Source organism: Parus major, chromosome 5, assembly GCF_001522545.3.
Source record: "Parus major isolate Abel chromosome 5, Parus_major1.1, whole genome shotgun sequence".
NCBI classification, from domain to species: domain Eukaryota; kingdom Metazoa; phylum Chordata; class Aves; order Passeriformes; family Paridae; genus Parus; species Parus major.
In genome coordinates this window covers 10,854,015-10,867,390 of record NC_031774.1, presented here as the reverse complement: position 1 = coordinate 10,867,390, position 13,376 = coordinate 10,854,015, and the positions used below count along the sequence as shown (strand labels likewise).

General features: G+C 38.2%; 1 protein-coding gene across 3 annotated transcripts in view; it reads left to right on the top strand.

Annotated features, from left to right (window-relative positions):
• The window catches only part of NELL1 (neural EGFL like 1), a 333,120-nt gene extending 331,087 nt beyond the window's left edge, over positions 1–2,033 (top strand). For all 3 annotated transcript variants that reach the window (XM_015631302.3, XM_015631301.3, XM_015631300.3), the window contains one exon: positions 116–2,033. In XM_015631302.3, coding sequence (XP_015486788.1) covers positions 116–166 — 51 coding nt within the window. In that variant the 3' untranslated portion in view covers positions 167–2,033. The remainder of the gene's footprint in view (positions 1–115) is intronic.
• Positions 2,034–13,376: the final 11,343 nt, after the last annotated feature.

Below are 13,376 nucleotides of genomic sequence, written 5' to 3'. Positions count from 1 at the left end.
CCAACACCCTAGATGCTGGGGGGCAGGTATTTTTAGGCGGTAGATATGTCAGGGATGCACCTGTCTCTGCATGCCACCAGCCCCTGTGACTTGTTCTTCTCGTTTGTCCATCCAGAATGGGAATGTCTGCTGCTCGGTGGATTTAGAGTGTCTCAACAATAACTGACGGGGTCAGACTGGACTGTGCCAAGGGAGGAAAACTGCTGGAGTTAACACCTGAAAGGAAGCTGTATGCATTGGCATTTTATGCAACAGACAATTACCAAAGTCTCCGAACAAGGAAGATGTTTGGGAGTTGCCTTTGGGACCTATCACTATGCTCATCCTTGCTAGCCTTGTCCGGGTGACTTCCAGTACAGTGCATAGAAATCAATGGTTGCTACAAGTTTCTTCAGTGTTGTAAATTAAACACCTTACCTGTCAAGAAATTTTCAAATATGTTTAAATTATTTCATGGGTAAACTAACGCTATATTTTTGTTTTAATTCATGTATTGACAACATTGATAGAATTCAGCTCTTATTGCTTTGAATTTAGATTTTACAAATAAGACAGCCTGTTGTGATTTTGTCCCATGATATCACATACTTGGTTCCAAGGTCCCTGTTAGATGTATTTATGAAAATATGTATGTATGTACAGTCAGATTTCATAGTACTTATATTTCACAGCTGTCCAACATTTTAAAGCATTCAAAGGTATGGACAGAATAAAAGTAATCGAAATAAGACTGTCTTAAAGCTATAAAATTAAATGCCATGAACTGAATGAAATGGCAGAATAAGCACTTTCTTCTTCAAACATGCAGAGCAGCAACAATACTTCTATAGTGAGAAATGGAACTAAAATCCTATCCCACTGCCAATTCAATACATATTCAAGAAAGAATCACCAGTCATTATCAGTATTCTGTTGAGTATAATTCCTCTGGGATTAAACAGTGCTAAAGGAATCAGAGACCCTTAAGATGATATAGTTTGAGTAGGTTAGAATTTGCTTGCATTTGAAGCAGCATTGATGAGTTCAGAATTTTGCCTCTTTTGTGTTTACAGTAATAACGATCTCCGTCATCCTCAGTCACTGCTGCCATAGTGACGAAGGGCAGAGGTACCTGTTCCAGTGATATGCAGGACAGAGCACCTTAATGCTTGGTAACTTCCATTACCAACAGCTCAGAAACAGATTTTATCTTCTCATATTTTATGACATTCAAAAATACTTATATTTACTGTGTTGTTGAGGACCTAAGTTTAGACAGGAAATTTAAATCAAGACTCTTAGCTCTGTATGGAGGTTAGAACTTAGATTCTCTTCAGCTAATATGTATTTTTTTTATGAGGCTAGAAAGTCTGTGGCATTAGAACAAGCATATATTTCTATGGCAATGCATCTGCAGCTTAAATGTCATATTTTTAATGTCCTGTTGTGTTTTGTTCTGCTCATTTGTGTAGTTTTTTTGTTGTTGTTGTTTATTTAATTAAACACACTGAATATATGGAAAAGATTGCAGAAATAGATATAGTGGCTACACTTCGGAAAGTCTACATTTGTGAGTTTTTCTTAGTTTCATGCAGAAAATGTGAAACTGATTAATAAGAAAGAAATGTGACTATACAGTGAAAATATTAGTTGTCTTTTAAATGAAGTACTGTTATGTTTATAAGGGGACAGTGGCAAAGAATATTACTTTCAGGCATTCAGATATCTTTACTCCAATTTTTTAAACAGGTTTTGTTTTAGTTAACAGCTTTGTGTGGTAAAGTTAAATTTATTTTTTTAAAATGCCCCATAATTTTCAGCTAATAATGTATTGACTCTATTTGCATTGCCCTTATGATTGTATAATAAGGGAGAGGGTTGTGTTTTATATGATATTCAAAGGATGTTTGTAAATCATAATGTCAGCTCATTTTGTATATCATACTGTAAAACCCAATGGTAATTCAGTTCGATAAGGTGTCCAGTGGGCTGAGATATGAAGGGGAATGATTTAAAATTTGTGGGCATCTAAATAAACTCCTGTGTACAGATTGCTTTCCCTGAGTTTTATTAGTAGGGTTATAAAACACTGATCAATGTCCTTTCCAGCTTGAACTCATGATGTTGCAAAAAAGGAGAAAAAGTTTTTGCCCAGAGGTGTAGCATCAGAGTGGTAAGAAATATGTCATTTATACTCAGGCAGAATCATATATTCCAGTCTGTCATACTGAATTTATGAAACTCTGTAAATGGATTAAAGACAGTGCAGGCTCTGAAAATCATTCTTTTCCCTTCTACCTTGTAGTAAAGCCCTTTCCCAGGATGCTTTCTGGAAGCTCCAGACCTTTTAGGATCATATCATTTAGGACCACAGAAGTTCACACTTTTCCACTACAGACCAATTTTCTTCCAGAGCTCAAATGCAAATTAATTCAGTAAAACCCTTTCAGTGCATTTTATACAGCATTACATGTCATTATCTTCAGAGTGATAGAGCTTGAATTGTTTACACAAAATCAAAATATTGACACACACCTGTTTATGTTGCATTTTAAGCAGTTGTCCTGGCTGTGATGAACATTTCCTCATAAAGTAATTTGATCACTAGTCACATCACATGTATGTTCAGAATACTCAGAAGCCCCAGCCCCAGCTCAAAGAGAACATTATGGAGGAAACCTTAATTCCCTGTGTCCTATGTGACCAAGTAAGAATTTCCAAAACTTCTTTCTTGATGAAATTCCCTATTCCCAATAAAGATAAGGGCACTAAAATGAAAATGCTGAAAAAAACTAATGTTTTTTACAATAATTTAAGAAAATTCTCCTCTTTCTTTGTGAGATGGACACTGTCTCCGCTCAGGAGAATGTATATATGTTATATATATAGTAAATATTTGTATTGTAGTATTAAGTTGAGGAGGACTACCATTTACTTCTGTGAAAGGAAACGTACTGCTAGTTAAGACTTGGTCAAAGCTCTGGCTATAGACAATTGGAATTTTGTAACTGTTTCTATTTATTTATCCTCTGAAAGAGTATTTTCTCTATAACCCTTCTGATGACAAAAGGAAGTAAATGACTGACAAACAGAAAATAAAAATTCCAGCTCTGGTAAAATGTCTTTGCCCTCCGCCCTTTGGTAAAAACCTCAGCCTAGGTTCTCTAAACCAGAACCTGGTGTTATGTCTTGCGAGAACAATGAATTCTCACCTCTGCTTCTGTGTGTTTGCAAACTCATCTCTGACTTAAAGCAAATGCAAATATTCCTTTGTAGGAATATTTTTTGTCCCTAGAGTCATGGACCACTCTGAGCCATTCTGGTCATTATGAAAGGCCAAAGTTGAATTACTCCCCACAAACATTGGATAATATCGGCCTAACTCACAGGAGTGTGTGTGAGATTTATTAGTGCCTTTGTGTTGCCTCAGAGACCTAAATAACAACTTGTCTTACAGTAATATATCTTTACCCAAGAGCTGTCAGTGAGTTTTCAGGTATAACTGTGTACAAGATTTAATTAGTAACATTTTTTCAATCAGATTGCAATGACAACCAAAATATCTTTTTTTTAATTTTTTTTCCTGTGACAGATTATGTTTCACAAAACAAAAGGTAAAATGTCAGGAGTGATTACACTAATGGTAGAGTAGATTTCAGCAGAATTAAAGCACAACTGCTATGAGCAATATGGGAATGTCTCTCATCTAATGGTACTTACATAATCATCATTAATGAGGGGTTTTTAAAAGGGCCCCATGATACAATTTGATGTAAAATTTTAAGTGAGTGTTGTGATAAGACATAATTGTTTGAAGAACATATTCTGCCAGCAGGAACATGTTCCTGCCAACAAGCTCCTCTTCTTCTTAAGGTATATCTTTGGAGCTCATTGAAATTTAAATTGGTCTAAGGAAGATTCATGGTAGTATCAATTTAAAAAATAAAGAAATTAAAAATATCCAGTCTGGGGTGTCTAAATGCTTAATATCAAATTCTGCTCTGGTAGACGTTACTGGTAGAAGTCAGCAATAATTCTGATTCTGCTGTCATTGACCTCAGAGGTGGTACTGAGCTGCCGGTATTGCATGTAATCTGCAAATTACTTGCTTGTGCTAACAGGATTAATTTTTGCTACTAGCTGCAAGTGGAGAGTCCCCCATGCATAGGTTTAGGTGTATCCGAGAAGGATGTATATGAATAAGCTGATAAAAAGGGTCAAATTCAGGGTTTTTTTAATGAAACCATGATCACGAGGTTGACAACACATGGATATATGATGCCAAAAATTGTGCCCAGTGGAAAAAAAAAACCACAAGCAAACAAACAAACCTAAAATAAGATTCCCAAAACCATGTTATCTGTCATTTAAGTTTTTTTACTGCTACTTCAATTGTGCAGTTTGAGGGATTCACTAAATTCTGATGGGTGGTTTTCTGACTGGGAGCCATATCTTTGCTTCAGCAGTGCCTTACACTTGCATTTTTTATTTCCTTAATCTGTACATGAGATTATTTTGTTTGAGTGTTTTTATTGATATTGAGTGGTTTGCGGAAGTAACCCTTACTGTGTTCTCTTTGAGACAGAAGCAGCAGCAGCAGGATCTGGACTGATCCAGGCCTCTTTCTTATACGTGCCTCTAACCCCATGGGGAAAAACCCCTTTGGGAAAGGGGAAAGGGCCCAGAGTGACCTGGCCAGGGCACTGGTGTTCAGGTGGTTCAGTGGTTACAGCCACTGGTTCTGCAGGGCTGGGAACTTCCACAGTAGATATACAACCCCATTGATGGTGGGGTTTGGTTGTCCTCTCTTCTGTAATTTCTTTCAAATGATTCCTCATGTCATCCCTACACATTTACCTATCCCAAAGCTCTTTATTATTGAGTACCTGGTGGTTATTCCTGTAGATCCACTTTAGTGAGGAAAGGCTTAGAGGTTTTGCAGCAGATCACACCATCACTCAAACACAAAGCAGAGACAAGGTATTTTCATTAATTTAAACCAGAGCTGAAAAATCCTGTCTCCTAATAATGCTGTTGATTGATTGCTGTTTGATTAAATCTACTTTTCCTCAAGCAAGAATTGAAATGTACTTGATGTAATCCAGTACTTTGTTGCACTGGTTTTGATGGATTCCCTTTGGCGGTATTAAATACGTAGATTTGTTTTCCTACCTGAATATTATGCAAAGTATTAATCCACGTGATAGAATGTGTGTGTTTTTCTACTGCTATGTCTCTAGACTCAAAATAGGAAATCCTTACTTAATGTCTATGAAATTAGAATCAGAGAATCACCAAAATATGTTCAGATAAGCACTAATTTTAATGATAAACTTACCTGCTAGGGTAAGGGTTAAAGAAAACCAAATATGTATTTTTTAAGTATATTTGCAGCTGGAGAGGTGGTTTTTCAACCTGAACAAAGTTTTGCCGAGTTACTCACATGTGTATTAAATAGTTAGCTGATTAGTTCCCTCATTAGCAACACAAATTTAATTTATGATTTGCAGGGTAGAAGACAGCTTTGAGAACTGCTAAATTAAGTCACCTCTGAAAAAGATTTTCATACAAAAATAATATTTGTTAGAAACTCCTACCATTGCTTTCTCAAAATCAGAAGGAAATGTCTCTTGTGCTGGGCAATGCACTTTTACTGTATTTTTCTCCTTTTCTGCTGTTGTAGCATTGTAACCTTTGGAGAGTCTGGCCGGCTGAGACTCAATCCATGAGCTCCCACTGCCTGCAGAGGGATGGTGGGAGGAGGGGGATGCCGTGGGTAGGATGTGCTCAGGGTGGGATGCAGTGGTTGCAGTGCGGGAGCACCTGGAGGGTGCCCTCACAAAGCTCAGAGCAAGCATTGTGGTAGCAAATGTGTTTCCATCCTTCTTCATGGGTGAAGCAGACATGCTTCAATCACATCAAGCAACAAGCTTGATTCCTTTGCATCTCCCCAATTAAAATCAGGAAAAATCTGTTTGGAAGGTGTCTTTTGCTGGTGTCTTAAAAATGCCAGAAATACCAGGAATTACCTGCTTTTCTTAGTGTTTTGGACAGTAGTGGTTAAGGATGAGTGTTCCAGGATTGGATGGTAAGTAAATGTATAGCAAAGCAGTTTTTTTCTCAGTGGTCTGATTAGTAATGTTAACAGATATTACTAAATTGTCTTTTGAATTTGGAAGTATTTTAATTCTACTTACAACAAAAAGTGATTGTTCCCTTCTTTACAGTTTATTCTTTACTTTCCTTGATTATTTTGCTGATCTCTGATGCTGTCCTGTCACTGCAGCCTTACATCCTGAGCAGTGATTGAGCAGATAACTGCTCAGTGCAGACTGAGCAAAAGAAATATTTGTTTTTATGCCTATAATAAAAGGAAATTTGGAACCACAACTATCATTTTCTTTTCATTTAAATGTCATTAAAACTACCCATAGCTAGAATTAAGGCATAATGTGGATCTCAGTCTCAAAAAACTTGGTTTTATTATTAAAGGTAGGCAGACCAAACCAGTTACCTACTTGTCAGGCATCCTTTCTTTTAATTATATCTTGCTTAAGCATTTACTGTCTCAGAGAGCAAAGAAACTGTATCTCTGGCAGTTGAAAGAGTGACTCCAGGCTGTCTGTGGGAATGGTCAGTTCCATGTTCTTTCTGCCTAGAGTTCTTAGAGCTGGTTCAGCAGTATCCAAAAATTCATTTAGTAAACCAAGAACATAGTTGTATCTGAAGACAAGTTGACAGCCCTAGATAGTAGAAGGTAGGAGGAGACGGTAGATACTACCTAGATGGTAGAAGGGAGGAGGAGATGAGCCTGAGAGCAGTCTGACATCAATCCTTAGCAAAACCTCAGGCATCACCAGGAAGTATTTTGGGATAAGCAGGATGATGTAAATCACAAATGCTGGCTGCAGTTCTTTATGGCTGTGAAGTTCAGAGGAGTTAAGCTGAAGGTTTCCTATGTCTAAGTATTGCTCAGCATGAAAGTTCAAAGCTATTTCTCTTCCTGAATTAAAGCATTCTTTTAAAATAGATGGGATTATGGTGTGCACATATATATACTCTACAATTCCTCTACAAAGGAAAAAAGAAATTATCCCGGATGACTTTTTCACCTCTCTGAGTAGCCAACTCATTCTAAGTCAATTGTCAATGTTTGAGGTACTATTTACAGAGGAATTTTTCTAGTGTGTGTAATACTATTTCAAGTGAAAATAGATAGGTGTCATCTATTTCAAATGAGTTGATCCAGTGCAAGAATAGCAATGAGAAATGTCAGTCCTACATGTTCAAAAATTATACCCCAGCTGTTCTAAAATTAAAAGCCACATTTAAGGAAAATGTGTGTGTTTGAAAATGGACATTTTTCAGTGATTCAGGATTGTCAGTGCTGAACTTAGATTATTCCTGTCAGTAAGATTCTACCTGCCAGTGCCATGGGCAGATGCCTAAGCAGTCAGGCCAAGCATTGTGAGGGGATAGCTGGTGGAACAAGCTGATGTTCTCATTGCACTGGGAGATCATGACAGGGCAAGCAGAATGATATGAAATTAAAACAGGGGAGATTTGTACTAGACGTTAGGAAAAAAATTTTTACTCAGTAGGTACCAAGGCACTGGAACAGTTTGCACAGAGAAACTGTGGCTGCCCCATCCCTAGAAGTGTTTAGGGCTAGGCTGGATGGGGTTTTGAGCAACCTGGCCAAGTAGGTGGCATCCCTGGTCTCTTCCAGTCTGAGCAGATCTTTCTGTCATTTCTCTGAGGATTTCTTTCGTGTGTGCCTCTGTCTTCATGTCAGCAGAATAGCTGAGGAGAGCCTGGGTTCCAGGGGTGGGCTGAACCGGGCCAGCCCAGCTGCCCTCCAGGCAGGCAGTGTTTGAGCCACTTAAGGTGGGTACATTGCTGGTCTAAAACATTGATGTTTCTGGTCCAGACCAAGCTCAGTGCTTTCATTGAAAATAATGGGCTAGAAATATCTAACTCCTTTTATGTGAGTTAGACAGCTTTTGGGAGGCAGCTGATGCTGGAGATCAGTCTGTGTTTGGAAAGCAGTGGTGCTTGTACTGACCTACTTTCCTGTCTGTTTTTTGCCCTGAATTTATGCCAAGGTGGCATAAACCAGGTGCCAACCAACCCTGGTGCCTAACTGTAAGCAGGAAAAAAAACTGTGAGAACCCTGCCCTCAGCACCCAGAAGAGTGGATTCTACCTAATAATAAGGAAGAGACCCTAAAGAGAGACACGTTAAGTCTTTAGCACTGAGCAAAAAAATACAAAAGTGTGTATTTAGTGATTTTAGTTCATAATGAGAATGCCGTAGTGTAGGAGTAGTGCCAAATTTATAGCACTAGCTCTAATGCAGAAAAGCTACTCATCTAGCACTCGTGCCATTAAATCACGATATGGTCAAACTGCACCATGGTCCATCATAACAGTGCATGCAGACACATCCTATCTAAAATTTACCTTTTAAGCAGTGTAATCAAATGGAAGAAACTGATCAGGAAAATAGTAAACTTAAAAACTTGTGATGTGTGACTGGCCTGTGTGCTTATCATACTGTACTTTAAAACAGATAAAATGATTTGTGATTGCTTAAAAATAAGGAGAGGGATAGAAGCTTCGGTGAAGCCTCTGAGTTCAGAGGTGCTCAAAAATTGCAGCTTTGCAATTGTAGAATTTTAAAAAAGATCCTGGTTAATGAAATTTTATATATATGTGAAGTGATGTTTGGTAATCAAGGCAAAAGAAATCATTAAGTCAAACTTGCAAATGGAAGGGAGAGAACCAAAAGGAAAATAAAGCATTATGCCAAGTAAGCAGGAACTTCAGGATGGGATCTGCATTTTTTATTACATGAGAGTACTGCCTATAGCAAAAATAAATGGCTTATTTAGGTCAGGCACTGGCCTGAGCTATGCAAAGTGTTAACAATTCAGGAACTGGAAAGCCATTGTCAAGAATGGAATGAAACATCACTGAGTTATCTAGGTTATAAACATTCCTTTGCCTTTCTGCATGAGAGAAAAGTGGTCCTGAAATCAAGCAAATAAAACTAGTATTACTAATATTGAAAATATTATGTCATTGGACAGTTTAAATTAGAAGAGAAGCACACAAGAGAAACACATGGGTGGAAAAGCCAGGTGATACCAACACAGGCAATGATGCTTTTAGCAAAGAAGCTGGTGACACTAAATGTGGAAGTGATTTTTAGGAAAGGCTCCTAAGCCAAGGAAACAAAGAAAAGGAGTCTAAAGTCAATATACTAAAATGCAATTAGAATTTTTTTTTTATTTGTCTTTAAAATGTGGACACACAAGGTTGGAAAATACTTCCACCTTTTGATTTCATTTAGAAAAGAACCTGACCCTGGCCACTGGGAGAACATCCAAGAGCAGGAGCTTGGGTCTTGGAGCTGTGACTGCCCATGAGAGTGGGGCTGTGCCAGGGGAGGGGCCCAGGAAGGCAGGGCAGCCAGCCAGCAGCATGGCATTTCCTGGCTGGAGCTGTAAAGACAAGATTTATTGTAGAAGCAAAGGGCTGTGGATCAAATGGAAGCAGGACTAAGATCCTAAGTCTACACGGCCCATTTCTTTCTAATGAGCAACCAACTCAATGAAGAAACCAATGACTCTAGTGGCAACTTAAAAATGATTCCTGGAGGCTTGGAGCTTTGTGAACTGCTTGCAGTTCTGCCTTTTTCACCCCACAGCCCCACTTTCATCATTAGTAGAATGTTTCTTCAGCATTCTACAAGATGCATGAGACTTTACAATGACAGTATAGTTCTTGCCAAGTTGTTCTCAGATGTTAGATATTTAATGAAACTGTACCTTAAACAGTGCTGAGATTTCTAGATGTTTTGTGAATAGCAGTAGACACCTTTGAGGCCTCTACAGGGAATACTGGGTGTGAATTGAAGCACAGTTGAGCTGACCTCCCACCTCTGGACAGAGCTGAGCAGAGCAGGAGCTCTTTGGAGTGAGGCTGGAGCACACTGCTCTCAGCTACCCATCTTGAGCCTGCTCCAGATTTTTGATAAATGATAATAAAATTGCCATGTAGGAACTAATAACATAATAGACCATACAGTCACAAACTCTAAGTATTAAAGGTAAACAAAATACTCTTCTGCAAGGGTCTAACAGGGAGTTATAATTTATCCTTCTCTGCAGAATCTCTGTATAACATTCCACTTATTTAAATGGTGAGGCAATTAGAAAGCTTTTGATACAACATAGTCTTTAGACATTATAAAGCAAATTGTTTGTTAGTATGGCAGTAAAGGTTTTGCTGCAGCCAAACATGCTTTGCAATGATAAAAGCAAATGGTTTACAAAGTCACAGAATAAGAACTGATTGTCGATTTGCTATCCTCCAACAACATCAATGTCAAATGATAATGTACTGTACTGCTTGTTACTGAGTAAATAGCTATTTTTATATTGCTTGCTTTCTTGAAAATTGGCTATTACCAGCAAAAGTAAAATATATGTCTGTCTAATATCCTGACGCAGTAAACAAATTGTGCAGGGAGAGCATCGGTGAAGCACCGAAGAATATTCACTGATAATTCCTGTCTCTCTAAAAACTTCCAAAAGTTCACAATTCTCTTAATACCAGAGATAATCAGAGCCCTGTTGCTTTACCATTTACTTTTAATACTTCTAATACATAATAGCAAAATACTGCATATGTTCTATGTTAGCAGAATTGGAAATCACAGGATTTTTAGCAGTCACTGAGCATACAATGAGATATTATCTTCTTTATTTTTCTCTTCTGCCTTGAAGAAAACTCTAGAACGATAAAAATGCAGCTAAAGGCAGGAGCAATATTATAATACAAGGTGACTACATAGCAACTATAAATAACCATGCAGTAAATATTTTGCTTTTTATATTCTAGTAGGTTTTAATAGCTTTCCCCAGTTCAAGCTGGGGAAAGGGAAGTCATTATATCTTGACAAGGTGATTTTCAATCAAGTTGTTGTTCTTTGAAGAAAACAGAATTCTTACAGGTCAGTGACACACACCTGCCGTGATTTATGCACCCATAGTGTGGCAGGCATGGGAAATCTAATAGGTTTTTCACTGTCAATTTAATTCAGATTTTGATCATTGCCTCTTTTGCAGGTTAGACTCTTAAACAGATGCTGATCCAGCCTGTGAGTTGTTGCATGATGTTATCTCAGTGGCCATTCCTAGAGGCTGCGGTGTGGTCCATGGAGCCAGTGGTCTGGTGAATGGTGCAATTCCGGAGCTAGAGAACTGGTCTGGCAGTGCCTGTGCCCAGCCTCTTTCCCCAGCCTGGGGAGCCCCCACAGGGCATCCCCAGATCTGGCTCCTGTGTCTGAGCTTGTTCTGCCTGGTACAGGCATTGTAAAGATTAATGAGGCACTGAGTAAATAGTGGGGAGAAGAGAAAAAAAATTTGGTTTGCTAAAGAAGAAATTATCTGTTTTTAACTTGGTATTAATCCAGAATGGGGACCAGGGTCTCTTGTCTTGTATGATTTCTTCATTAGTGTTTAAATAGGGTGGTTTAGAGCTACCTTAGGAAGGCAGAGTTACCTGTCCTCCGCTCCTGTGCCAAAGGGAACACATACAAGTTATTAGGATATAATATACTCATTGATCAGGTAATAGCATGGCAGAGAAAGTTAAATATTTTATGACAAATTTAAATAGCAGTGGTTTCAAGTTCAGTAGGACTGGGGATTAAGAAAAAGGATTTCATCTGGTAAAGGTAGATAGTGGCCATTAAACTGTCCTCTGGAAGATGTGCTGAGCCTTGAATATAAGAGTGTGTGTATGAGTTTCCATAACTTATTTTCCTAATCAATTGCAGTCTCAAGCAATTCTTAAATTGCCTTCCTTCTTCCTTGCCTCACTCCCTCGGCACTCCTCCCTCCTCCATTTGTTTTTCTTTAGTCTGTTTATGGACTTACAAGTAAGAAGTAGAAGTTAATTGACTGCTTATGCTCTATTTAAAATGGTGACATACCTAAATCTAATTATGCAGGAGAAGATAATGAAATCACCTTGCTGGTGTATTGCCATCAGCAATGTCCACCCTATTTTCTTTTCTTTGTATTTCCTACAGGGAATGCAGTATAGGCGGGGGAGGGGAAAACTATTCCAATCTAAATACTGTAAAAACACCTTGTCCATAAACCCATCTCTTCCTATTGTTGTGAATTTAGAGTGCTCAGTCTAAGATAAGATCTGTGCTAATTAAAATGCTGCAGCAGAATCTTCCCTACTACTGGTACTACACTGATAATGTGTAAATTATCAGTGCAAATTTTAAGAAAAAGTGTTGATTCATTTCTTAAGTGCATCTTTTTTAAGCCATGCAGTTTTTTTAAAGTGTACTGGGATTTCTTTTGAAGTACATCTTGACTTTTAATAAACATATCAAAAGTACTTTAAAATATATCATAGCTAATTTTGCTCTCCCACAAACCCATCACTTTTTATTACCTTTTAACTAATTCACCCTTTTCCACAGCAGAGAGGAAACAGTTCAAATCTCTTGATGGCATGTTTTTTCTTTCAGTTTTTCTGTAAATGTTTAGGGGGAAAAAATTACTTAGTATATCCCTCTTAAAAGAAAGGACAGAAATGTGTTCCCCCATGACACCTTGGCTAACTGAACTGTAATATATCTAAAGATACCAGGTAATAGGGCAATACTGGGGCAGCTTACAGTGCATCACAGTGATTTAGGAAACCAGTTTCTTACAGTTGGCTGATTCCTGGGATGGAGAGGTGCAGGACTAAAAAACAACCCTGACAAAATGCTGGAAGCTAACCTGGAGTTTGTTTGCATAGCAATCTCCTGCATTTCTGCTTTTTCCTTTGAGCTATTCAGTGCTTTTTGTGCAGGAAGATAAATACGTGCAAGTCCAACTGAGGTGCTTGGACCTTTAATGGCATTCAGTTAATGGTTGGCAAGTGTGATGTGATTTGCAAAAACCATCTGTTGCTTAATCCTCTTCAGTGCCAAGAGTTATTAGGAAGGGACTGCAAACAAGATGAGAAATTGGAATGTTTATATATTGTGGAATGAATGGAAGAATCCTCAAGTGGCTTAAAAACTGTTAGTTTTTCTTTAAACCTGTGGTAAAATTTGGATAATCCAAACAAGTATTATAAAAATTGAAGATGACCTATAACTGAGCAATCCTTTCACTTAAACCTTGAGAAAAATTATAGACAAATGACAGCAGAAGCTGACTGCTGCCTATTGCTACAGCACCGAGCTGGATGCACGAAACTGTGCTGGGGTTTAAGAAATAGTCTCTTTCCTCATATGCACACCTAAGACATAACTCAAAGGCACATATGTGAGTGTCATGGGGTAGCTTTACCTTTAAGGCAGCTGAGGAGAGAGGG